The sequence below is a fragment of the Carcharodon carcharias genome, chromosome 13 (genome assembly GCF_017639515.1).
Source record: "Carcharodon carcharias isolate sCarCar2 chromosome 13, sCarCar2.pri, whole genome shotgun sequence".
In the NCBI taxonomy this organism is placed as follows: Eukaryota; Metazoa; Chordata; class Chondrichthyes; order Lamniformes; family Lamnidae; genus Carcharodon; species Carcharodon carcharias.
In genome coordinates, this window is record NC_054479.1 from 50719077 (window position 1) to 50743154 (window position 24078).

The 24078-nt window shown below is 45.0% G+C and overlaps 1 protein-coding gene across 2 annotated transcripts in view; it reads right to left on the minus strand.

The window, feature by feature from the left end:
- Window positions 1–386: 386 nt before the first annotated feature.
- Window positions 387–24078, minus strand: part of cabp1a (calcium binding protein 1a) — a 64317-nt gene continuing 40625 nt past the window's right edge. For both annotated transcript variants that reach the window (XM_041203292.1, XM_041203291.1), the window contains 5 exons: window positions 22910–22940; window positions 12327–12470; window positions 7945–8054; window positions 4423–4570; window positions 387–997 (listed from right to left, as the gene is read on the minus strand). In XM_041203292.1, the coding sequence (XP_041059226.1) occupies window positions 972–997; window positions 4423–4570; window positions 7945–8054; window positions 12327–12470; window positions 22910–22940 (459 nt within the window). In that variant the 3' untranslated portion in view covers window positions 387–971. The remainder of the gene's footprint in view (window positions 998–4422; window positions 4571–7944; window positions 8055–12326; window positions 12471–22909; window positions 22941–24078) is intronic.

A 24078-nucleotide genomic window follows, 5' to 3' on the forward strand; every position in this document is an offset into this window, starting at 1 on the left:
ATCCACCTCCAAGTTGTCTCACTCTCTTGCTCTTTCCACACAGCCCTGCAAAGTGTTCACCTTCAAGTGTTTATCCAATTCTTTATTTGAGTTTACTATTGAATCTGCTTCCACCAGCCCCTGCAGGCAGTGCTTTCCAGAACACAACATGAAACTGAAGACAGAGTTCAATCAAGTTCAAACTTTGAAGAAAAAGGCAGCTTGCCCTATTGTGATCTCTGGTTTCTAATAATGAAGACGCTTGTGGAGATTTTTTCCATTGTGTTGGGATGAATTTGACGTGCTGGGGTATGAAATCCTGGGATCTCACCACAAAACCGACCAACACCAGGAGGTTTGATTTCTTCTGTGAAGCTATTTTAGTACAGCGGGTTCATGCAAAAATGCATTACAATCCTGTTTCTGCTATTTCAATGCAATTGTCAGCCCATTCATTATAATGGCATTGTGAAGGTAGTTCTGAGACAAATTTAATGCAAATGTGCCCGTCAGTGTGATCAATATAATCACAGAGTAATCCTTATTGCTGATGTTCTGAATTCTCGCTGAAAGATAAACCCTCCAATGCCACTAAAAGACCGAGGAGCTACAAACAGCTTGTTACAACTTCAAATTTCATCTGTTAATGACATTAGTATTTTATTTTGAGCACTGCACACTTAAAGAAACACCACTTCACCACCGTGTTTATGTGCACGGTCCTTGGTGAGGGTCAGCCGTGCAAAACCTGGGATTATAGTTACTGTGGAACTCAGGCAGCAGCAGAAGGATATAAAGAGTGTCTTTGTTTCAGTTTATAGTTCCACCTTATTGGAAACTCGGAATTTCCTCAGTAGCTTGGAATAGAAAGAGATTTTGCTCTGTATTCAGAAGAGCCATTTGATTAAGTCTCCAGAGCATTAAGATATTGCATCAGTTTCTGTCAGTTCGCGGTTATTTGAAATCTTGATCCAGGATCCTCCTCTCCTCTGTCAGCGGGACATCATCCGGACAAATTCTGCCAAGGTAATAACAACAGTAAATAACAAAAAAAGTCCAGCCAACAGCTCCAAAAAACAGTTACAGAGTAATCTGAACAGCAACTGAACTGCCCAGAGCTCCGGCTCCTCTGATAGCTCAGGGTCAGAACTCCCTCTCCTCAGGGTCAGAGCTCACTCTCCAATAGCTCAGGGTCAGAGCACCTTCTCCGATTGCTCAGGGTCAGAGCACTCTCTCTGATAGCTCTGGGTCAGAGCTCACTCTCCAATAGCTTAGGGTCAGAGCTCCCAGTCTGATAGCTCAGGGTCAGAACTCCCTCTCCTCAGGGTCAGAGCTCCCTCTCCGATAGCTCCGGGTCAGAGCTCCCTCTCCGATAGCTCAGGGTTAGAGCACCCTCTCCGATAGCTCCGGGTCAGAGCTCCCTCTCCGATAGCTCAGGGTTAGAGCACCCTCTCCGATAGCTCAGGGTCAGAGCACCCTCTCCGATAGCTCTGGGTCAGAGCTCCCAGTCTGATAGCTCATGGTCAGAGCTCCCTCTCCGATAGCTCAGGGTCAGAGCACCCTCTCCGATAGCTCAGGGTCAGAGCACCCTCTCCCATAGCTCAGGGTCAGAGCTCACGCTCCAATCGCTCAGGGTCAGAGCTCAGGCTCCAATTGCTCAGTGGGTTAATGTCCTGCCCAGTATAATCCTGAGCTGTCCACAGGTTCCACTAACAGATTTGTATTGAGTTAATATGTTAAAAAAGAGTGGGGTAACAATAGCAGTGTTACAATTAGGGTCAGTGCCCCTGGACTAGGAATGGAAAAGATCAGCTAATTCTGATAGTTGTCCTGCTATTACTAATTGTGTGTGTTTCGGGGACTGGGGGGCTGCGGAGGTGGGGGTAACAGAGTGTGTAGGTGGAAGTGTGGAGTCTGAGAATGTGTGTGAGAGAGTGTGGTATGTGGGGTAAAAGCAAAATACTGGAAATACGAAACAAAAACAGAAAATTCTGGAGAAACCCAGCAGGCCTAGCAGCATCCGTGGAGAAACAGAGCCAACACTTTGAGTCCATATGACCCTTCTTCAGAGCTCTGAAGGGTCATACGGACTCGAGCTTTTGGCTCTGCTTCTCTCTCCACGGATGCTGGGCCTTTCCAACATTTTCTGTTTTTATTTAGTATGTGGGGTGTTGGTGCATGGGAGTGTAGTGTGTTGGAGCCTGGTCTCTGGGAGTTGGTGTGTGTCTAGGACACCGGGGAGAACTCCCCAATTCGTCTTCAAACAGTGCAGCTGAGTTTTTTACATCCATCTGAAAGGGTAGACTGCAGGTAACATCCCATCTGGAAGATGATACATGTGACAGTGCTGCACTGGTGTCAACCTGGATTATGTGCTCTCAGGTCTCTGGAATGTGAAATGAACCCATGGCCTTCTGACTCCAAGGCTAGAGGATAGGTTGCATAAACTTGGCTCGCACCCCTTGAGCAGGGGTGAGTGAAGTTATTTAAACTGGTAGTGGGACTTGACAAAGTAGGCAGAGAAATCCAGAAATCTTAAAGTTAGAGCTGGGCCCGTTAGGAGCAAAATCGAGCAGCATTTTCTAACGGAAAGGGCAGTAGAATTGAGGGAAATCCCCTCCTCTAAAAGGCCATGGTTTCTGCATAAACTGAACAATTCAAGATTGAAATTGATACATAATTGTTGGGTAAATATCAAAGGATGTGGAGCAAAAAGCATGTTAATGTAGTCGAGGGGCAAATTAGCCATGATCTAATAGAAGGATAGAACAGGTTCAAGGGGCTGAATAGTCTACTCCTGCTCTTACCTTGATGGAAGCTCAACAAGTAAAAAGTCATTTTAAAATGTTAAAGTAGATTAGAACGTCGGAACTGCCAGATAATAAGGACCAAGGTCCACCTAGTTCACCGTCTACCATCCTGGTATTCACATGATACAACAGTAATGGAGGTGACTAATCATTATAATCAATCTCTAACAACCAGGCCCAGACAAGACACAAGGAAACTGCCAGTGCTGGAGAGCTCTGGGAATTTTGGCTGCAAACGCCAGTTGCGGAGCGCCCATGTTTCTCAACATTATGGGTGCGGCTGAAGGTCCAAAAATGGTATTTGTACACATTTCTGCTGAAGGTCCCTTTAGACGCTATTTTGGTGAAGAGGTAAGTGCGGATGTCAGAAACGTGCAGCAAAAGTATGTGCAGTAGGTGGATTGTGATGTCAATCAGTGAGTGTGCAACACTGATTTGATGCCAGTGCTGCCATTTTTGACCCGAACGCTCTCGCCAATACCCTCTTTCATCAATACCCTCTCTCGCCAATACCCTTTCTCATCAATATCCTCTCTCGCTAATATCCTCTCTCGCCAATATCCTCTCTCGCCAATACCCTCTCTCATCAATACCCTCTCTCATCAATACCCTCTCTCATCAATACCCTCTCTCATCCTCACATAGCTGAACCTACATTTGGCAGCAGGAATGACACCCCAGTAGTGCTATTTAAAGAGATCAGCAACTATCTTTTTGCTGGGTTAGTAGAAGGGTTTGGTAGTTTGTACTCCTATTTACAGTTGCTGCAGTTTACAAGGAGCATTGTGTCATGTGAGGGCCTTAGTTCTGAGTTCAAGTGTTCTGCTCTGACCACTTGTGGTGTCAAAATCCCTGAGAACATTTGCAGACCCATGCAGTTTACAAGCTGCCTGCTTCAGGAGGTACCGCTACAGGTTAATCGCGCATGGTGACCCCTATGCCGTTTACAGAGAGCTATCCATCTTACCCCTTATAGATCCAAAAGCCCCTGTTCCTCCCAAATCTGCCACGCTTAACTTCATCTTGCACTCATCAGGACAGTCACAAGAATACCAATGTCAGGGGAAGCAACATCTTTATACTGTGTGAGAAGAGAGTGCTGATTGGTAGAGCATTGCTATGGAGAATGTACTCATTAAATGATGACTGAGAGTTAACTGTCAAGCATTATTTGAAATTCAAACCAGGCAGCTTGACTCTGATTGGTCACGGCATTGCCCTGAGGAATGACCAGTGAATGGCTGTCACTTCTTTTGTTTAGCTGAAACAGGCGCAGTGTGTGTGTGTGTGTGTGTGGGTTCTTTCTGTCTGCAAAGAACAGGGCCCTAATGTTAAAACACAGAGTCAAGCTGCATGGTTTAAAATTTTAAACAATTCTTGGCAGTTAACTGTTAGTCACCACTAACTGGTGCATTCTCCATGGCAATGCCTCTACCAATCAGAGTCCACTTGCCAATCAATTAGCACTCTCTTCCCATACATTATAAAGTTGTTGCTTCCCCCGACGTTGGTATTCTTGCGATTGTCCTGATGAGTGCAAGACGAGAAGCTTCAACAAAATGACTTCTTTCAGCCTTGCTCAGGTTCTGTGCTACCAAACAACTAATTGTGATACAACAAAGCTGGCTCTTACCTTCAAAGTCAACACGCCCATCCCCATTCAGGTCAACATCTTTCAGTATTTCTTCAATGTCCCTGTGTCCAATCTGCTGGCCCAATAATTTCTTCATGGCTTCACGAAGTTCGGTTGTGCTGATCTCTCCATCTCCATTTGTGTCAAACTGTGTGTTTACAAAATAGTATTCTGTCTCAGTTTAGAGCGTGTAGGAACAGGGTTTGCCTTTTGTAGGTATTCTAACAAATCAAGTAATTCTGAAGCTCCCTGTACACATTTCCTTCATATTTTCCCTTTCAGCTGTGGTTCAGTTGGTCACAGTCTCACCAGACAGAAGTTTGTGGCTTCAGTTCCCACTCCCAAGACCTGAGCACATAATCCAGGTTAGTACTCTAGTGCAGTACAGTGGGAGTGCTGCACAGCATGCTGGAGCTGCTGGTTTTCAAAGGAGACCTTAAACTGAGACACTGCCTGCCGTCTCAGGTGGATATAAAACATCCCATGGCCGGAATTGTCTTGTTCTGCCACCTGAAGATTTGGCAGGGAACGCATCCTTGCCCATACCACCTGCTCTGTAGCCACTTAATGCTCTGAGGAGTGTTAATTGGCTGGAGGAGGGATTTCCACTCCCCCCCCCCCGCCCCCCCAAATCAGAAAGAAGTCCCGCCTCACAGAGCTGCTAGCCAATCTGATTGGTCGACAGGTCTGTAGTCCTAACAGTGCCACTGGGAGCATTGCTGAAACTACAGGTAGTCCCCAGATTCTAAATCCTAGGGCTGGGATGGAGGTTGAGTGTGGGGACCACATGGTTAGGACAGGAGGGGAAGATTCGAGGTGGTGGGGAGGGGCGGTTGGGATCGTGATGGTCAAGGCCAGGCTGGAGGGGACAACCAGGGAAGGGGCTGCCCAATCTCAGAAGGGGGACAGAAATAGGGGTACCCCCCAGCCTTTCCAGCCTGAGGTCTGAGCAGAGTGACCTGCCAGATATCCCCCTCGCCAGCCAGAAAATTGCAGACGGGTGGGAAGTGGCCCTTACATGGCTAATGACTGGCCACTTAAGGGCCTTAATTGGTGTGAGGGTGGGCAAGCCTTGCCTGCATCAATCTCCCCCTCCCTACCCCTGTAAACTTGCAGACAAGGTGGGGGCAGGCAGGGAGGCAGAGGGAAGGCCACATGGGGAATTTTACCCACCTGCCTCCCCAACAGCTGCTTGTAAACCCGCTGGCGAGGGACGGTAAAGTTCTGCCCCATGGCACTATTTCGAAAAACAGCAGCAGAGTTAATCGGGTATCCTAGCCAATATTTATTCCTCAAGTTCAAGCCAATGATTTGGCCATTATCACACTGCTGTATGTAGGACCTTGCTGTATGCAAATTGGTTGCTGCATTTCCTCCTATACAACGCAACACTTCAAAAATACTTCATTGACTGTGAAGGGCTTTGGGTCATCCTGAGGTCATGAAGTGTACTATATAAATACCAGTTATTTTTTTTTCCAGCATTAATCAGTAATGGATATATAGCTTATTTTCGATTGTGACTATTTGGAGGCTTATCCAGTTGGGATATTATGTCGGTTTAACCCCATTGCTTTGAATTTCCAATATTATCCATTTTGGGCAGTGAGGCACTGAGCAGTCTCTCCCCTTGTGGGACTTGATCTGTTTCTCGGGTGAGATGAAGTGTGGGAGGGGAATGTTGCTGTGCTGTCGAGCCTATGCAATGCAAGTCCCCTTCCTGAGCAATGCACCTTCAATTGCCATAATAGCAGAGAAAGCAACCATCTCCTAGGGCATTTTCCTGACTAGTGATCAGAAGGCACAGAAGACTGACCCACTAGAGTTTCCCTATGTGATTTTTACCTCTGCTTTGTGGGGGTGGTGAGAGGTGCTTAAGCTTGTGCTCAGTATCTCAAAACATAGCAGAACTTGGTGAGAAGTTATTCTGATTTAAAGACTTTACTTCCGGAAGTGACTAAGGTAATTGAAGTGTAATGAGAAGACATCTCTATGACAGAATCTGAGGAAACCTCACATTGCTAATGATGTTAAACAGCAAAGAATCCATTGGGTCAAACCTGGTTCCCTCACTCCCCACAGATGTCAGAAGGAATGGAAAAATGGGATTAACAAACTGCTGTGTCTAATGTAACAGGACCACGAGGGAAGAGGCTGGCTGGTTCGGTTGAAAGGCTTTCAGGGTGAATTAAGTTGCTGTTTTTTTTTTTACTGTGGTTGACCTTAATTCTTAAGATGCAGTGCAGACATTTATTAGTGACATCTGTGTTCAACTATCTCAATGATTTGGATGTCACCATTGATTTTGAACTCTTGGGTTGAGAAGATGTAAACTAATTTCTGGAATATGCAGAAGCAGCCTGCGTCCAAAATAACCCCTAAGATGGCTCCCCTCTAGCATTTTGGCCGAGTGACTACCCTTCAGACTTTGCCCGGAAGGTAGGCGCTGGCAGCTTATATGAATGTGAGGGATGACTCTGATCTTGCCTTCACTCACCGTTCATACATATGCATTTAATGGCAAACAGGAGTGGGAACCCTGGCTGATTGTTCTCTCCCTAACCAGCAACACCAAGACAACTTTTTAAAAAATTCTTCCTTGGGATGGGGGTGTCAATGGCAAGCCCAGCATTTGTTGCCCATCTCTAATTGCCCCTGAAAGTGGCTCGCTAGGTCATTTCAGAGGGCAGTTAAGAGTCAACCATATTGCTGTGGGTCTGGAGTCACATGTAGGCCAGACCAAGTAAGAACAGCAGATTTCCTTCCCTAAAGGGCATTAGTGAACCAGATGGGTTCACTATCAATCAATGATGGTTTCATGGTCACCATTACTAAGACCAGGTTTTATTAACTGAATTTAAATTCCACCAGTTGCAATGGTGGGATTTAAGCTCATGATCCCAGAGCTTTAGCCTATGCCTCAGGATTACTAGTCCATGACATTACCAGTACACCAACATCTCTCCCTGCAGTAACTCTTATAACTATCCCAGATAAAACCAACTAACAAAGCGCAACCTCAGCAGGATTGAATCTGGCGTTGTCCTGGTCTGTGTGACTCAGTTCCATATCTGGTGCATCTATCCACTCAGCCACCAGGGACCAAAATGGCCAACTCTTTGGTCTATACAGATCCTCTGTGCGTATAAAGCTTCCTCTTTCAGAAAACAAAATGTGAAGGGAGATGAGATAAAGCTATTTGACCCACTGAAAATAGACCCTTTGATATGCTAGCTTGTCCAGCCTAGTTTCTAGTTGTGTTTCAAATTCCAGTTTGTAATCTGTGCTGCCTCGCAGATTTATTCCAGGATGAATTTAGAATGACCTGAGTTAATGTAAAACCAAACCAGCACCTGGAATTTGCCTGGGGACTTTTCCGATCTCCTGCCATAAGCTTGGCGGAAACCACGGAGAAATGGTAATGAACGGACCGCTGCCCCAATACAAAGTTATGGAAGGAGATCAGGGCAGGTCCCACGGAAATCCCAATTACGGCAATTTCACAATCACTGAAACGGTCACCTCCTTGAAAGCGTCTCGAAGCTCTTTCACTCCGATCATGTCTGCTGTTTCTGCCAATAGCTTTGGTCCCATCAGTTCCAAAAAGTCGTCAAAATCAACATGGCCACCCACTAAAAATAAAACACAAGGAAACAAGAACCTATGTGAACTCATTTTGCAGCAAAGAATTCAGTACATTCAGCACAGGACTGTCCAATAAATAAACAATAACAGCAAACACTTTACACCAGAGATTACTGTTGCCGATATTAGTGGACAAGTGCTCAATAGCTCTGTATTGATTGATTTTAATGGAGCCGCATCTACAATGAAATAACAGACAAAGGAGTATCAAACACACTAAGACATCAATTGCTAACATCACCAACTCATTTTTAGCCACAAGTCTTTTCACTCTTTCATTTTCTCTCCCCACTCAGGAACATACCCTTATCCTTTCTACCCTCACCCTTTCTCAAAATGCTTTCTTCGTTGTGGTGTCTTATTGCGCAAGTCTTGCCCTAATTATATGTACTGTTATTGAACTGTGTGATTTGGCATCTGCAATTATACACTACAACATTATTTGTTCTTATGATATGCACAAATCTGGCAAGGCTGTATTATTGGCAATCCCTAGCTGCTCTGAAGTGGCGATGCTGGTGACAAGCCCTCTTGATCTTCTGCAGTCCTTACCACAATGGTGCTCCCACAATGGTGCATTTCCAGGTTAGAGGCCCAGTGATATGCAGGAACAGTGTCCTCTGTGCGGGATATCCCTTGTAAAGACTGGATGTGCTCAGGGACCCCATCTGAGGGACAAACATCATTTACCCAAAGGAGAGCTGTGCCCTTGTTGTAGTTAGTGGGATAGATCTTGAGTTTGTATGGTTGTGTAAAATGGGCATTAAGTAATTGCCAGCCTGTTTTGCATCTCTTCTCAATTTGAAGTCAATGTAAATAAAAATCGGGATTGATGTAAAATGGGCTGTAGGCTCATTATCACTGTTTCAGACTAAAGTACATCACACTCTAATATGTTATTGGTAGGCAGCAACAGATATTGTGTTCCAAGAAATACAGAATTCAGAATTCTCCTTGCCTTTGCAGTATGCCTGACCTCAAACAGATAATTACCTAATGACCTCGTTGATCCCCCTGGACTCCCTCCATGGACCATCTAGGTCTGCAGACATCAGCAGCCGTATGTTTTAATCACATCCCTTTTTGAAATCTTTTTCCCCTAATCAGAATAATTTGAAACAGCGATCATAATACTGCTTTTATTACGAGTGTGTTTTGACTATTTTAAGCTGCCTAGCTTTCTGTTAAAGGGCTTCTCGTTAACATTATATCAAAGTGTTTTCTAAGCCTCATTTTACTTCTCTGGCAGCTTGCGTCAGGATGACGTAATTTATCTTTAAGTGCTTCACAGTGTTGCTAAAACGTCACTGGGCCCGCTCTTCCCAGCATGGCTATTTCCTTATATATCAGCTGATGTATTTATGTCGATTAAAATTTGGTTTTTGTGCCTCTACCTGATATAAGGCTACTTTGTATCCTTTGTCATGCAGTAAGACTCAGTAATGACACAATCACATCAAAAAATGCTGCAAAAAGTTTTAAAAAGGTTCCTAATTAAAAATTATAATAAAGGCACTTTTATTATTTAGAAGGTTGTAGCCCAGGGGTAGTGTCAAGTCTTTCCGAAAGGGCATCATCTTATTTGACAGTCTGCAAGCCTGGCTCACACTGATGGTGCAGAAACCTCCCACAGCTGTAATGCTACCATAGATTCAACAGGGGGAGCGGGGTGGCGGGCAGGGGGTGATGTTATTTTTATTTTTGGGCAATACCATTTTACATCTCCCTGAGATTTCAGTTCTATTAACGCAGTGAAAATAAAAATCTCTCTCTTTTGATTTGTGCTGCTCCCTCTCTCTCTCCCCTGCCTTCCCTCTCAGGACTCTCGGGTGATTTTTGTCAGTCCTGATACTGTCACCCTCAAAATCAGCAGTGAAGCTGTAATTCTGAACAGCAGGGCGTGCGCACCACAGTTTGGCGACAGTTGGGGACACTGCACACACATGAACCATGGATAGAGGGGCCAATTCTCCCTCGACACCTAGAAGCAGGACTTAGAATACCAACTGCCTAATCTGACAGACTCACACCTGGGCCAGGATTTTACAGCCCCTCCAGCCTGCTGGTCTTGCCGAAAGGATCGGAGATTTAAATGGCTTGCCACGTCAGCCGGGGGGAGACAAGGTGCGGCAGGGGCTGTAAAATCCTGGCCCCAAAGCGGGAACGCTTGCTCAGCAGAAAGCCAGCCCAACTAGTTCTGTTGAAGAGTCATATGGACTCGAAACGTTAACTGTGTTCCTCTCCACAGATGCTGCCAGACTTGCTGAGTTTTTCCAGGTATTTTTATTTTTGTTCAAAGATTTCACCAGCGATCCCAATCACAGAGTGGCTTGTCTCCCATTTGTCAGTTAACATCAAGCCTTTGGAGAGATAGGTGTTAAAAAGGGTGCAGGTGCCAAGCCATGGTGCAAATGGCAGTGAAGAACATATGTCACATTTCTAACAGAGTGTCACTTAAGTATTCAATAAATGAAGAGGAAAGTTTCTTTTTTTAAAGAACTGAGTACACAAGTGGTAAATTTCCTCCGATCTTCTCTGGAACCTGGAACTTTGGCAGAAGCCCTGTTTATATGAGTAAATGAGTTTCCACTGAGGTTATGGCAGCTCCGCAGGAGAAGAACAGACGGTTGAGTAAAAGCCGTTTTTAATGCCTCCATGGGTGAAATGTGGTTCTGCACAACGGAGCTATGCAATTGGAACACTGACCCCCTCCTTTCATTTAAACATTGGCACACACACACCATGATTTTGAATTGGTTCTGAATGAAATTACATGATGCGTTGCGCCAACTCATTCACAGGCACGAGGCATAATTTCTTTCTTACCATTAAGCAGCTCTTTTTGCAGCAAACATCTGTACTGTCCACTGCCTCAGGCTGGATGTACAGTGAACATGGGATCTGTAAGATTTGGTACCAACTCAATGTGGCAAGTCACAAACTAAATTCCCATATTTTGACAGGCATGCTGCAGACGCACACTCTGTAAGGTCCTGGATGTCATGGGTTGCAATCTGAGAAGTGAACCTTTAACAAGGTGCAAAATGCTCTGTTTAACCAAATTCAGCCTAACCATTATCAAACATAGCATTGAATCATTGGCTGGGATCAATTCATTGAAACTGATCAATACTAAACTCAGTACTGAGCAGCAGGCTGAACTGACTCAGCTGCAAAAGAATCTTTGGGTGACAGTTGTCAATCTGAACAAGTCTTGAATAAACTTGTGTGTCAGAGGAGACATGGACTTAAAATAACCTACTAAATTGCTTTTCTCTTTCCTTTTGGGAGATCACAGGCTGCAATACCTCACCTTGATTCCTCTGAGCTGCAATATATTTTTAATGCCCATTTCATTAAATTTCCCCCTTCATTCCATGAAAGAGCGCAGTCCTTGACTCTCCCTCCTCCCCCCGCCCGCACAGGTAGCGCAGAGCGCTTCCGGGTATGCGTCACGCTGGGCAGGCCTTAATTGGCCTGCCCACGTAAAATGGCAGCGCGCAGCTAATCGCTGGCAGCAATCGGCTCTGTGCTCGCCCATGCCCGCTCCCGACCGGCCTGCCCGATGGGAAGAAAATTCTCCCTATGATCTCGTAGATGGGACCAGGTTTCTGCATCTGTGAGATGTTTCACGTTGGGTGATCCCAGCCAGGGCAACAATAAAAGGGGCTAGAATGGACGCCAAAAATCACTGGCCTATGGAGGGCAAAAAAATATCAGCTCAAGTCATCATCTAACTTCTTAAACAGGAATCAAAGCATGTTAGTATGATCATTTTTGGATTGGGCATGGACAAGATTGGACATGGCCATGATACCCCACTAATACCTGATGTCGAGGCTCACATGGGGAATGGGGAAGGTACCTTAGACAGGCTGTTGTCAGCATCTTCATGAAAGGAAAGAAGAAAACTGAGCAGAGTTAGAACTGATGGTTTCTGTCTGGCAGCACCTACCCATGGCAGTGATGGCACAATAGTTACTGGGCACTCATCCTGTGGCATGAACGTGTCCTATTGGGTGGCCCAGTATGTTGGAATAGCACTGCATCATGTTGCTCCATCAGCAACACATGTGCGGCGATTGCCAAAAGCACTTGGCTCCGCAGAGCTGAGGTTTCATCTCTATCATATTCAGCTGGCCTTAAACTGAGGTGAAATTGTCTCATGTTGGAAATCTGTGTTGTTTCAGGTTTCAATATTCGAAAGGTAGCATGATTGCAAACACATCTGGTTAGGTCATCATTGAGTCTCAACTTACAGTTCATGTTGATTTGCTGGGAGAGTTCAATCAGCTCCATCTCTGTTGGCATATAGCCCATCGTCCGCATACAGTTACCCAGGTCTTTACAGCCAATGAAACCATCCTTATCCTTATCAAATTCTTTGAATGCATCTCTTAGTTCTGCCAGCAAAAATTAATTTGTTCAAAATTAAATGCCATTTAATAAGACAAGTCAAAATGGAGTGTGAGTATTAATGAGACCAACAACAACTTGCATTTATATACATTTTTCTCTTTCAAGGGAATCACTAGCAAGGCCCAAACCTAATTGCACTTGCTAGGTAACTTTAGAGGGCAGTTAAGAGTCAAGCCACATAGCTGTGGGTTGGAGTCAGATGTAGGCCAGACCTGGTAAGGACACCAGATTTCCTTCCCTAAAGGCCATTAGTGAACCCAGATGTGTTTTTATGACATTTGATGATAGCTTCATGGTCACCATTACTGAGGCTAGCTTTCAATTCTGGATTTATTAATTGAATTCAAATTCTACCATCTGCCATGGTGGGATTTGAAGCCATATCCCCAGAGTATTAATGTGGGTCCCTGGTCTAGTGACATTACCACTACGCCACCATCTCCCCAGATATACAGAGGTACCTTTAATGTAGTAAAATGTTTCAAGGCCTTTCACAGAAGGTTAATCAGTCGAAAAAGCTACACTAAACCTAAGGAGAAGAGGACAGGTGTCCAAAAAAAAGCTTGGTCAAAGAGATAGGTTGTAGAAGGAGAGGTGGTGGGTAGATGGAAAGCTTTCGGGAGGCAATTCCAGACCTTAGAGTCGCAGATACATTCCAATTGTTTCAGTGCATCCCATACATGTTTTAAAACAGATGCATTCAGTCAAATGACAGAGGCTGATAGCAGTGCAGAAGGAGATGTGTCATGACTGAGGAAGGAAGCATAATAAACAACCTGCAGAATATATCTAACAGTAATGTCTTCAAACACTGTGCTTTCCGTGTTGTTTATTCACTAGCTTATTTCAGGCTCTTTGTTGGCATTTTGCATTAACTTTGTGCCAAGTCAATTTACCAGTGGATCAAAAATTTCTTCCATGAAACTTAAGGGTTGAAAGAGCTTAGAATGAAAAAGGTAATATGTTCAGGGATTCCAATATCTCAGTCTCCAGATGGACTCTCCGTGATTACAAATGGATGAAGTTAATTTCTAAAAACTCAGATCTACAGAGCTGTGGGTTCAAATCCCACTCCATGTCCTGTCTACTACCCTTTCTTCTAATTCTATACCCATTACCAGTATCGAGCATTCTCAGGTCAGTTTTAGCGCAGAGAAAAGTACAGTAGAGGCCTTCTTCTCTTCCCCAACTCGGTGCCTTAATTCCAAACTCACAAAGAACATCCCTTTAATGTCCTCACCGTTGTGCCAACCATCCTTCTAGTCTTTTTCAATAAGTTTGCCAAATTGCTGCTGAAAAAGCACTGCGTTTATGTATGTGGCCCCGTGTTTGTGTATGCGGCTCAGTGCTTGTGTACGTGGCTCAGTGCTTGTGTATGTGGCTCAGTGCTTGTGTATGTGGCTCAGTGCTTGTGTATGTGGCTCAGTGCTTGTGTATGTGGCTCAGTGTTTGTGTATGTGCTCCTGTGTTTGTGTATATGGCACTGTGTTTGTGTATGTGGCACTGTGTTTGTGTATGTGGCCGTGTTTGCGCATGTGGCCCTGTGTTTGTGTATGTGTCCCAGTGTTTATGTACCTGGCACAGTGCTTGTATATGTGGCTCAGTGTTTATGTATGTGGCTCAGTGTTTCTGTGTGTGCTCCTGTGTTTGTGTATGTGGTCCTGTGTTTGTGTATGTGGTCCTGTGTTTGTGTATGTGGCTCAATGTTTGTGTATGTGGCTCAGTATTTGTGTATATGGCCCTGTGTTTGTGTATGTGGCTCAGTGTTTGTGTATGTGGCCCTGTGTTTGTGTATGTGGCCCTGTGTTTGTGTATGTGGCCGTGTTTGCGCAAGTGGCCCTGTGTTTGTGTCTGTGGTCCTGTGTTTGTGCATGCAGTCCTATGTTTGTGTATGTGACCCTGTGTTGTGTATGTGGTCCTGTGTTTGTGTATGTGGCCCTGTGTTTGTGTATGTGGCTTAGTGCTTGTGTATGTGGCTTAGTGTTTGTGTATGTGGCCGTATTTGCGCATGTGTCCCAGTGTTTGTGTATGTGTCCCAGTGTTTGTGTATGTGGCCGTGTTTGCGCATGTGGCCCTGTGTTTGTGCATGCGGTCCTGTGTTTGTGTCTGTGGCCCTGTGTTTGTGTCTGTGGTCCTGTGTTTGTGCATGTGGCCCTGAGTTGTATATGTGGCCCTGTATTGTGTATGTGGCTCCGTGTTTGTATATGTGGCTCAGTGTTTGTGTATGTGGCTCAGTGTTTGTGTATGTGTCCCAGTGTTTATGTACCTGGCACAGTGCTTGTATATGTGGCTCAGTGTTTATGTATGTGGCTCAGTGTTTCTGTGTGTGCTCCTGTGTTTGTGTATGTGGTCCTGTGTTTGTGTATGTGGCTCAATGTTTGTGTATGTGGCTCAGTATTTGTGTATATGGCCCTGTGTTTGTGTATGTGGCTCAGTGTTTGTGTATGTGGCCCTGTGTTTGTGTATGTGGCCCTGTGTTTGTGTATGTGGCCGTGTTTGCGCAAGTGGCCCTGTGTTTGTGTCTGTGGTCCTGTGTTTGTGCATGCAGTCCTATGTTTGTGTATGTGGCCCTGTGTTGTGTATGTGGTCCTGTGTTTGTGTATGTGGCCCTGTGTTTGTGTATGTGGCTTAGTGCTTGTGTATGTGGCTTAGTGTTTGTGTATGTGGCCGTATTTGCGCATGTGTCCCAGTGTTTGTGTATGTGTCCCAGTGTTTGTGTTTGTGTCCCTGTGTTTGTGTATGTGTCCCTGTGTTTGTGTATGTGGCCGTGTTTGCGCATGTGGCCCTGTGTTTGTGCATGCGGTCCTGTGTTTGTGTCTGTGGCCCTGTGTTTGTGTCTGTGGTCCTGTGTTTGTGCATGTGGCCCTGAGTTGTATATGTGGCCCTGTATTGTGTATGTGGCTCCGTGTTTGTGTATGTGGCTCAGTGTTTGTGTATGTGGCTCAGTGTTTGTGTATGTGGCTCAGTGTTTGTGTATGTGGCTCAGTGTTTGTGTATGTGGCTCAGTGTTTGTGTATGAGGCTCAGTGGTTGTGTATGTGGCTCAGTGTTTCTGTGTGTGCTCCTGTGTTTGTGTATGTGGTCCTGTGTTTGTGTATGTGGCTCAATGTTTGTGTATGTGGCTCAGTGTTTGTGTATGTGGCCCTGTGTTTGTGTATGTGGCCCTGTGTTTGTGTATGTGGCTCAGTGTTTGTGTATGTGGCCCTGTGTTTGTGTATGTGGCCCTGTGTTTGTGTATGTGGCCCTGTGTTTGTGTATGTGGCCGTGTTTGCGCAAGTGGCCCTGTGTTTGTGTATGTGGCCCTGTGTTTGTGTCTGTGGCCCTGTGTTTGTGTCTGTGGTCTTGTGTTTGTGCATGTGGCCCTGTGTTGTGTATGTGGCCCTTTGTTTGTGTATGTGGCTCAGTGTTTGTGTATTTGGCCATGTGTTTGTGTATGTGTCCCTGTGTTTGTGTATGTGTCCCTGTGTTTGTGTATGTGGCCATGTGTTTGTGTATGTGGCTGTGTTTGGGCATGTGGCCCTGTGTTTGTGCATGCGGTCCTGTGTTTGTGTCTGTGGCCCCGTGTTTGTGTCTGTGGTCCTGTGTTTGTGCATGTGGCCCTGAGTTGTATATGTGGCCCTGTATTGTGTATGTGGCTCTGTGTTTGTATATGTGGCCCTGTGTTTGTGTATGTGGCTCAGTGTTTGTGTTTGTGGCCCCGTGTTTGTGTATGTGGCCCTGTGTTTGTGTATGTGGCCCTGTGTTTGTGTATGTGGCCCTGTGTTTGTGTATGTGGCCCTGTGTTTGTGTATGTGGCCCTGTGTTTGTGTATGTGACCGTGTTTGCGCATATGGCCCTGTGTTTGCGCATATGGCCCTGTGTTTGTGTATGTGGCCCTGTGTTTGTGCATATGGCCCTGTGTTTGTGTATGTGGCCCTGTGTTTGTGCATGTGGTCCTGTGTTTGTGTATGTGGCCCTATGTTGTGTCTGTGGTCCTGTGTTTGTGCATGCAGTCCTATGTTTGTGTATGTGGCCCTGTGTTGTGTATGTGGCCATGTGGTTATGTATGTGGCCATGTGGTTGTTATGTGGCCCTGCGTTTGTGTATGTGGTCCTGTGTTTGTGTATATGGCACTGTGTTTGTGTATGTGGCTCAGTGTTTGTGTTTGTGGCCCTGTGTTTGTGTATGTGGCCCTGTGTTTGTGTATGTGGCCCTGTGTTTGTGTATGTGGCCCTGTGTTTGTGTATGTGTCCCTGTGTTTGTGTATGTGGCTCAGTGTTTGTGTATGTGACCTTGTTTGCGCATATGGCCCTGTGTTTGTGTATGTGGCCCTGTGTTTGTGCATATGGCCCTGTGTTTGTGTATGTGGCCCTGTGTTTGTGCATGTGGTCCTGTGTTTGTGTATGTGGCCCTATGTTGTGTCTGTGGTCCTGTGTTTGTGCATGCAGTCCTATGTTTGTGTATGTGGCCCTGTGTTGTGTATGTGGCCATGTGGTTGTGTATGTGGCCATGTGGTTGTTATGTGGCCCTGCGTTTGTGTATGTGGTCCTGTGTTTGTGTATATGGCACTGTGTTTGTGTATGTGGCTCAGTGTTTGTGTATGTGGCTCAGTGTTTGTGTATGTGGCTTAGTGTTTGTGTATGTGACTTAGTGTTTGTGTATGTGGCTGTATTTGCGCATGTGTCCCAGTGTTTGTGTATGTGTCCCAGTGTTTGTGTTTGTGTCCCTGTGTTTGTGTATGTGTCCCTGTGTTTGTGTATGTGTCCCTGTGTTTGTGTATGTGGCCGTGTTTGCGCATGTGGCCGTGTTTGCGCATGTGGCCCTGTGTTTGTGCATGCGGTCCTGTGTTTGTGTCTGTGGCCCTGTGTTTGTGTCTGTGGTCCTCTGTTTGTGCATGTGGCCCTGAGTTGTATATGTGGCCCTGTATTGTGTATGTGGCTCCGTGTTTGTATATGTGGCTCAGTGTTTGTGTATGTGGCTCAGTGTTTGTGTATGTGGCTCAGTGTTTGTGTATGGGGCTCAGTGTTTGTGTATGGGGCTCAGTGTTTGTGTATGGGGCTCAGTGTTTGTGTATGAGGCTCAGTGGCTGTGTATGTGGCTCAGTGTTTCTGTGTGTGCTCCTGTGTTTGTGTATGTGGTCCTGTGTTTGTATATGTGGCTCAATGTTTGTGTATGTGGCTCAGTGTTTGTGTATGTGGCCCTGTGTTTGTGTATGTGGCCCTGTGTTTGTGTATGTGGCTCAGTGTTTGTGTATGTGGCTCAGTGTTTGTGTATGTGGCTTAGTGTTTGTGTATGTGGCCCTGTGTTTGTGTATGTGGCCGTGTTTGCGCAAGTGGCCCTGTGTTTGTGTATGTGGCCCTGTGTTTGTGTCTGTGGCCCTGTGTTTGTGTCTGTGGTCTTGTGTTTGTGCATGTGGCCCTGTGTTGTGTATGTGGCCCTTTGTTTGTGTCTGTGGCCCTGTGTTTGTGTCTGTGGTCCTGTGTTTGTGCATGTGGCCCTGAGTTGTATATGTGGCCCTGTATTGTGTATGTGGCTCCATGTTTGTATATGTGGCCCTGTGTTTGTGTATGTGGCTCAGTGTTTGTGTTTGTGGCCCCGTGTTTGTGTATGTGGCCCTGTGTTTGTGTATGTGGCCCTGTGTTTGTGTATGTGGCCCTGTGTTTGTGTACGTGGCTCAGTGTTTGTGTATTTGGCCATGTGTTTGTGTATGTGGCCCTGTGTTTGTGTATGTGTCCCTGTGTTTGTGTATGTGTCCCTGTGTTTGTGTATGTGGCTCAGTGTTCGTGTATGTGATCGTGTTTGCGCATATGGCCCTGTGTTTGTGTATGTGGCCCTGTGTTTGTGCATATGGCCCTGTGTTTGTGCATATGGCCCTGTGTTTGTGCATATGGCCCTGTGTTTGTGTATGTGGCCCTGTGTTTGTGCATGTGGTCCTGTGTTTGTGTATGTGGCCCTATGTTGTGTCTGTGGTCCTGTGTTTGTGCATGCAGTCCTATGTTTGTGTATGTGGCCCTGTGTTGTGTATGTGGCCATGTGGTTGTGTATGTGGCCATGTGGTTGTGTATGTGGCCCTGCGTTTGTGTATGTGGCCATGTTTTTGTGTATGTGGTGGTGTTTGTGTATGTGGTGGTGTTTGTGTATGTGGCCTCGTGTTTGTATATGTGGTCCTGTATTTGTATTTATGGCCCCATGTTTGTCTATGTGGTCCTGTATTTGTATTTATGGCCCCATGTTTGTCTATGTGGTCCTGTATTTGTATTTATGGCCCCATGTTTGTCTATGTGGTCCTGTATTTGTATATGTGGTCCTGTGTTTGTGTATGTGACCATGTTTGCGCATGTGGCCCTGTGTTTGTGTATATGGCCCTGTGTCTGTGGTCCTGTGTTTGTGTATGTGGACCTGTGTTGTGTCTGTGGTCCTGTGTTTGTGCATGCAGTCCTATGTTTGTGTATGTGGCTTAGTGTTTGTGTATGTGGCTCAGTGTTTGTGTATGTGGCTCAGTGTTTGTGTATGTGGCTGTGTTTGTGTATGTGGCTCAGTGTTTGTGTATGTGGCCATGTGTTTGTGTATGTGGCCATGTGTTTGTGTATGTGACCGTGTTTGTGCATGTGGCCCTGTGTTTGCGCATGTGGCCCTGTGTTTGTGTATATGGCCCTGTGTTTGTGTATGTGGTCCTGTGTTTGTGTATGCGGCCCTGTGTTGTGTCTGTGGTCCTGTGTTTGTGCATGCAGTCCTATGTTTGTGTATGTGGCTTAGTGTTTGTGTATGTGGCTCAGTGTTTGTGTATGTGGCTCAGTGTTTGTGTATGTGGCCATGTGTTTGTGTATGTGGCCATGTGTTTGTGTATGTGGCTTAGTGTTTGTGTATGTGGCCTCGTGTTTGTGTATGTGGCTCAGTGTTTGTGTATGTGGCCATGTGGTTGTGTATGTGGCGCTGTGGTTGTGTATGTGGCCATGTTTTTGTGTAAGTGGTCGTGTTTGTGTATGTGGCCGTGTTTGCGCATGTGGCCCTATGTTTGTGTATATGGCCCTGTGTTTGTGTCTGTGTCTCTGTGTTTGTGCATATGGTCCTGTGTTTGTGTATGTGGCCCTGTGTTGTGTCTGTGGTCCTGTGTTTGTGCATGCAGTCCTATGTTTGTGTATGTGGCCCTCTGTTGTGTATGTGGCTTAGTGTTTGTGTATGTGGCTTAGTGTTTGTGTATGTGGCTTAGAGTTTGTGTATGTGGCTTAGTGTTTGTGTATGTGGCTGTGTTTGTGTATGTGGCCATGTGTTTGTGTATGTGGCCATGTGTTTGTGTATGTGGCCCTGTGTTTGTGTATGTGGCTCAGTGTTTGTGTATGTGGCCCTCTGTTGTGTATGTGGCTTAGTGTTTGTGTATGTGGCTTAGTGTTTGTGTATGTGGCTTAGTGTTTGTGTATGTGGCTGTGTTTGTGTATGTGGCCATGTGTTTGTGTATGTGGCCATGTGTTTGTGTATGTGGCCCTGTGTTTGTGTATGTGGCTCAGTGTTTGTGTATGTGGCCATGTTTATGTGTATGTGGTCGTGTTTATGTATGTGGCCGTGTTTGCGCATGTGGCCCTGTGTTTGTGTATGTGGCCTCGTGTTTGTGTATGTGGCCTCGTGTTTGTGTATGTGGCCTCGTGTTTGTGTATGTGGCCTCGTGTTTGTATATGTGGTCCTGTATTTGTATTTATGGTCCCATGTTTGTGTATGTGGCCCTGTATTTGTATATGTGGTCCTGCGTTTGTGTATGTGGGCCCGTGTTTGTATATGTGGTCCTGTGCTCAGAGGTGTCCTTCCTAAAGCTTCGTAAAACCATTTTGCATGGGACCCTAACAGAATCCAGGACCCAGAGGCAAAGTCAGCTTTTATAACACAATAAACCACCCAGTACCCAATGTAGATCAACATATAAAATATTCATATCACGTGATAAATTTTAAAAAGAAAAGCAACCAATTTAAGATTTTGGATTTAAACCTCTTTTTTCTTCAACTACTCTGAAATTAGTAAAGTCGTAGCTTAAAAACAATACTTCTGGAAAGTAATGTTGGGTGAAATTAACTCTGAATACTGGATTATAAAATATTAGTTGAATTAAATAATATTAATTAACATTATTTTTTTCACTAAATTCACTGTAATAGACAGGGGGAGTTTGTAGGATTAGGTCGTCATTTTTGACTTTTTTAACAGGAGAACACAATTTGAATGGAATCAGATTCTACACATTCCCTCTCTCTCCCAGATTCCAGGACCAATGGTGTCCTACACAAACAAGTCAACTGTGGAAAACGTAGTGTGATCAGGAATAATCAGCTGGACCTTTGGTACCTTCAGGAGCTCAGGAGGTGATGATGACCCCAGCAGAGGTTTAAAGGCAATATTATCTGCTTGGAGAGGAAGGCTGAACAGCCTAAGAGGCTATAATGGCTGCAGCCTCCAACAGCACAGACTGCAAACTATTGCTGCAGAATCAAATTCAACAGCTGGGGATGGAGCATTTCTTTCTTTTCTAACTACTGCCTGGTCATTGACGGTGTTATGTAAGGTGGAGAAAAGCTCGAATACTCTTCCCCTAGCAACGTACTTCAGCCCTAACCCCAGCCTTACTGCACCAGTGTGATATTTTTCCTCAGTTCTTGACACTTGTTTTTGTTAAACAGATCTTCCATTTCCTTGTCCACACAAAATAATTCCGGCAACTACTTGGGGGAAATTGAATGGACAAGGAGCTCAACTGCAATTTCTCAAAATGTGTTTTATAGTTTCAAAGCTCTGTACTGATCATGAGCATTCTGAATTCAGCCCTAATGTATTCTGTTGTTTCTCAATTTCCCAGGTCTATAGTCTAGAAGGAACAGAAACAATTACAATTGTACAGAGCAGTTTTTCATTGATGATGAAGGTTACTGATTCAGTGCCAGTGGTGTGGGTAGACTATGGACATTAAAGGTGTTGTAGAGGTTGCCCAGTGTGCCCCTCTCAGCTGGCAGGCTGCACGGATTTTCATTCTGCTGGTTTGTGCTGTTTGATCCCAGGTCCTGAAGAATGGGCAGTGACATGAGCCACTGCACTGCCCAAACTCCCCCCAAAATAAACATGATTTCTGCCCAGCTTAAAGAATGTAGTCAATGGATTTTGTAATTCCTCTGTAAATGTCTCACTTTTTCAACTCTTAGAAAACACAGCAGGCCTTATTGTAAAATTCATAGAAATCCTTTAACAATGCAGTAATGATAACTATACGCCTAATAGAGTAAACCTTGAATCATTCACTTGTGAACAGAACAGCATCTTTAATAGGAACATATAACCCTTTGTAACTTTTAGAGAATATACCTCATAGTTCATTTGGTAAAGACCCCCCCCCCCCGCCCCCCCAAACCCCTCTCTATCCCAGAGGTCTTTCTGAGCTGTCAAAGTCTCAAAGTCCCAGTTTTGTGTCCTGGTCTGCACTGAATTGACTGGTCTCAATTTTGGGCAGCACTTAGGATGCTACAATTGACCTCAGTGCCTCAGGACAAGGGGAAGGGAAATAACCCAGGGCCCCTGCTTCTGATTGCCATACTGTGGGGCTGCTATGGATTAAATCTGGTTGGGCTGTGATGCTACCTGCAGTCAAATAGCCTCCTGCTTTAACTCCTTAAAATAAGTTTAAATATAAAAGAGGATATAGAAGATGGGATTGCTCTCCTCAGAGCTGAGAATGTTAAGGAGAGATTTAGCTGAAGTTTATAAAATTATGAGAGGTAATGATAGAGCAAACAGAGAAACTATTTCACAGGTGGGAAGGTGGCTAACCAGAGGACATAAGTTTAAGATAATTGGCTAAAGAACCAGAGGGGAGAGGAGGAAGCAGAATCAATAATAACTTTCAAAAGGAAACTGGATAAATAGGTGAAAAGGAAAGCTTTGCAGGGGTATGGGGGAAAAGCAGGGGGAATGAAACTAATGAGATAAGGAGCCAGCACAATGGGCTGAATGGCCTCCATCAGTGCTGTAAGATTCTATGACATCAATTAGTGTACAGAAAAGGAATATATCTTAAGTTGTGCATTCAGTAACTATTTCCTCTTATCATGAAATATTGGGATAGCTGACCGAAAGATGAGTTAGAGTGGTTAGAAATGACCCAGCCATTTTGGGGTACAGGGCTTCTGAATAAATTTCTAGTTCCAAAACTCTGTTTAATACCAGTTTCTCACATGCAAACATGCTAATTAGGGGAAGAATGTAACTAAGGCCTCTGGGCAAAAAATATAAAAATCCTGTCATATGACACTTAAAAATTATTCTGCCAAGGGAGTCCACCAAACACCTCCACGAAGAACTCCAAACATTTTCACTGCATTTGTTTTCTTAACTAAATATTTAGTTAGGCTTTCATGGTAAAGGGTTCTTATATACGGCACAAATGAATGAAAATTGAAATAGTCATTTACCTTCAATTTCTTCTGCTCCCAGTTCTCGGTCCTAGTGACAAAACAGTTTGGTATTAGATCATTTCCCATGCACTTATGTAATAGGTTAAACATTCACAATGCAAATACAACTGTGTCAAACAGGATGTTATTACTACAAGTAACACTAGGTTATCTTCAATGTGGAGGCAATAACGTCACTGATTCAGTCTCATTAGTACTAGCGTTAACAGTGTTTCTTTCAATTAAAATAACGAAACATTGGTTTGCCCAGTGTCATCGAACCAAAAATATTAACAAAAGTATTGCCTTTTTTTAAAGGGGCTCAACTGATAGAAACTTAAATGATTAATGAAAAGAAAGCTTATCAAATTAAATAATATTGTTGTCACAGATTCACAGAACTGTTATGGCACAGGAGGAGGCCATTCGGCCCATCGTGCCTGCAGCAGCTCTCCAAATGAGCATTATGATTTTAGTGCTATTCTCCTGTCTTTTCCCCATATCCCGTCACTGTCCGATCTGCAGTCCAGTCCCTGCAGTTCCCACTGGTCACGAAAGAGATTTTAATGTGTTACCTCCCTATTGAATCAGTTCACAATTAAAAAAAAAACTGGTTCCTTTCAGCATGCGGAATCAAAGGGGTCAAACTGCGGTCCAATGCTCCGAGCAGGGAGCAGCACCCGCAGAATGCACATCCTGCAAAACTGCACCTTTGCTGACGGTGGTTCCCTGGGATGCACTGCCCCCTCCCTGGGAGTGCTGGACGGTGGGATTCACTGCGAACAGACAAAGAGCACACCATGCCCAACCACAAAGACTGGAAATGATGAATGGTGGAAGCTGTGAAGCTTTCCATGACCATCTGCCAACTAAAGTATAAGTTCAGGATATAGTGTACAGTTAGCAGGATACATTGTGAGAAATTGAAACAGGAAATGCTGGTGGCACTCGGCAGATCCAGCAGCGTCCGTGGAGAAACAGGTGACTGACCTGAAATGTTAACTCAAGGTGGGATTTTCTGGTCCCGACCACTGCGGGAATCGTTGCCCGGGTTGAGGGGGGTGGCGGTGGTGGTGGTGGGGAGGGGGGGGGAGATGGAAAATTTGACGGACCAGCAAACGGTCCGTTGATTTCGAACAGGTTGATGCAGGACTGTAAAATCCCGCCTTCTGTTTCTTTCTCCACAG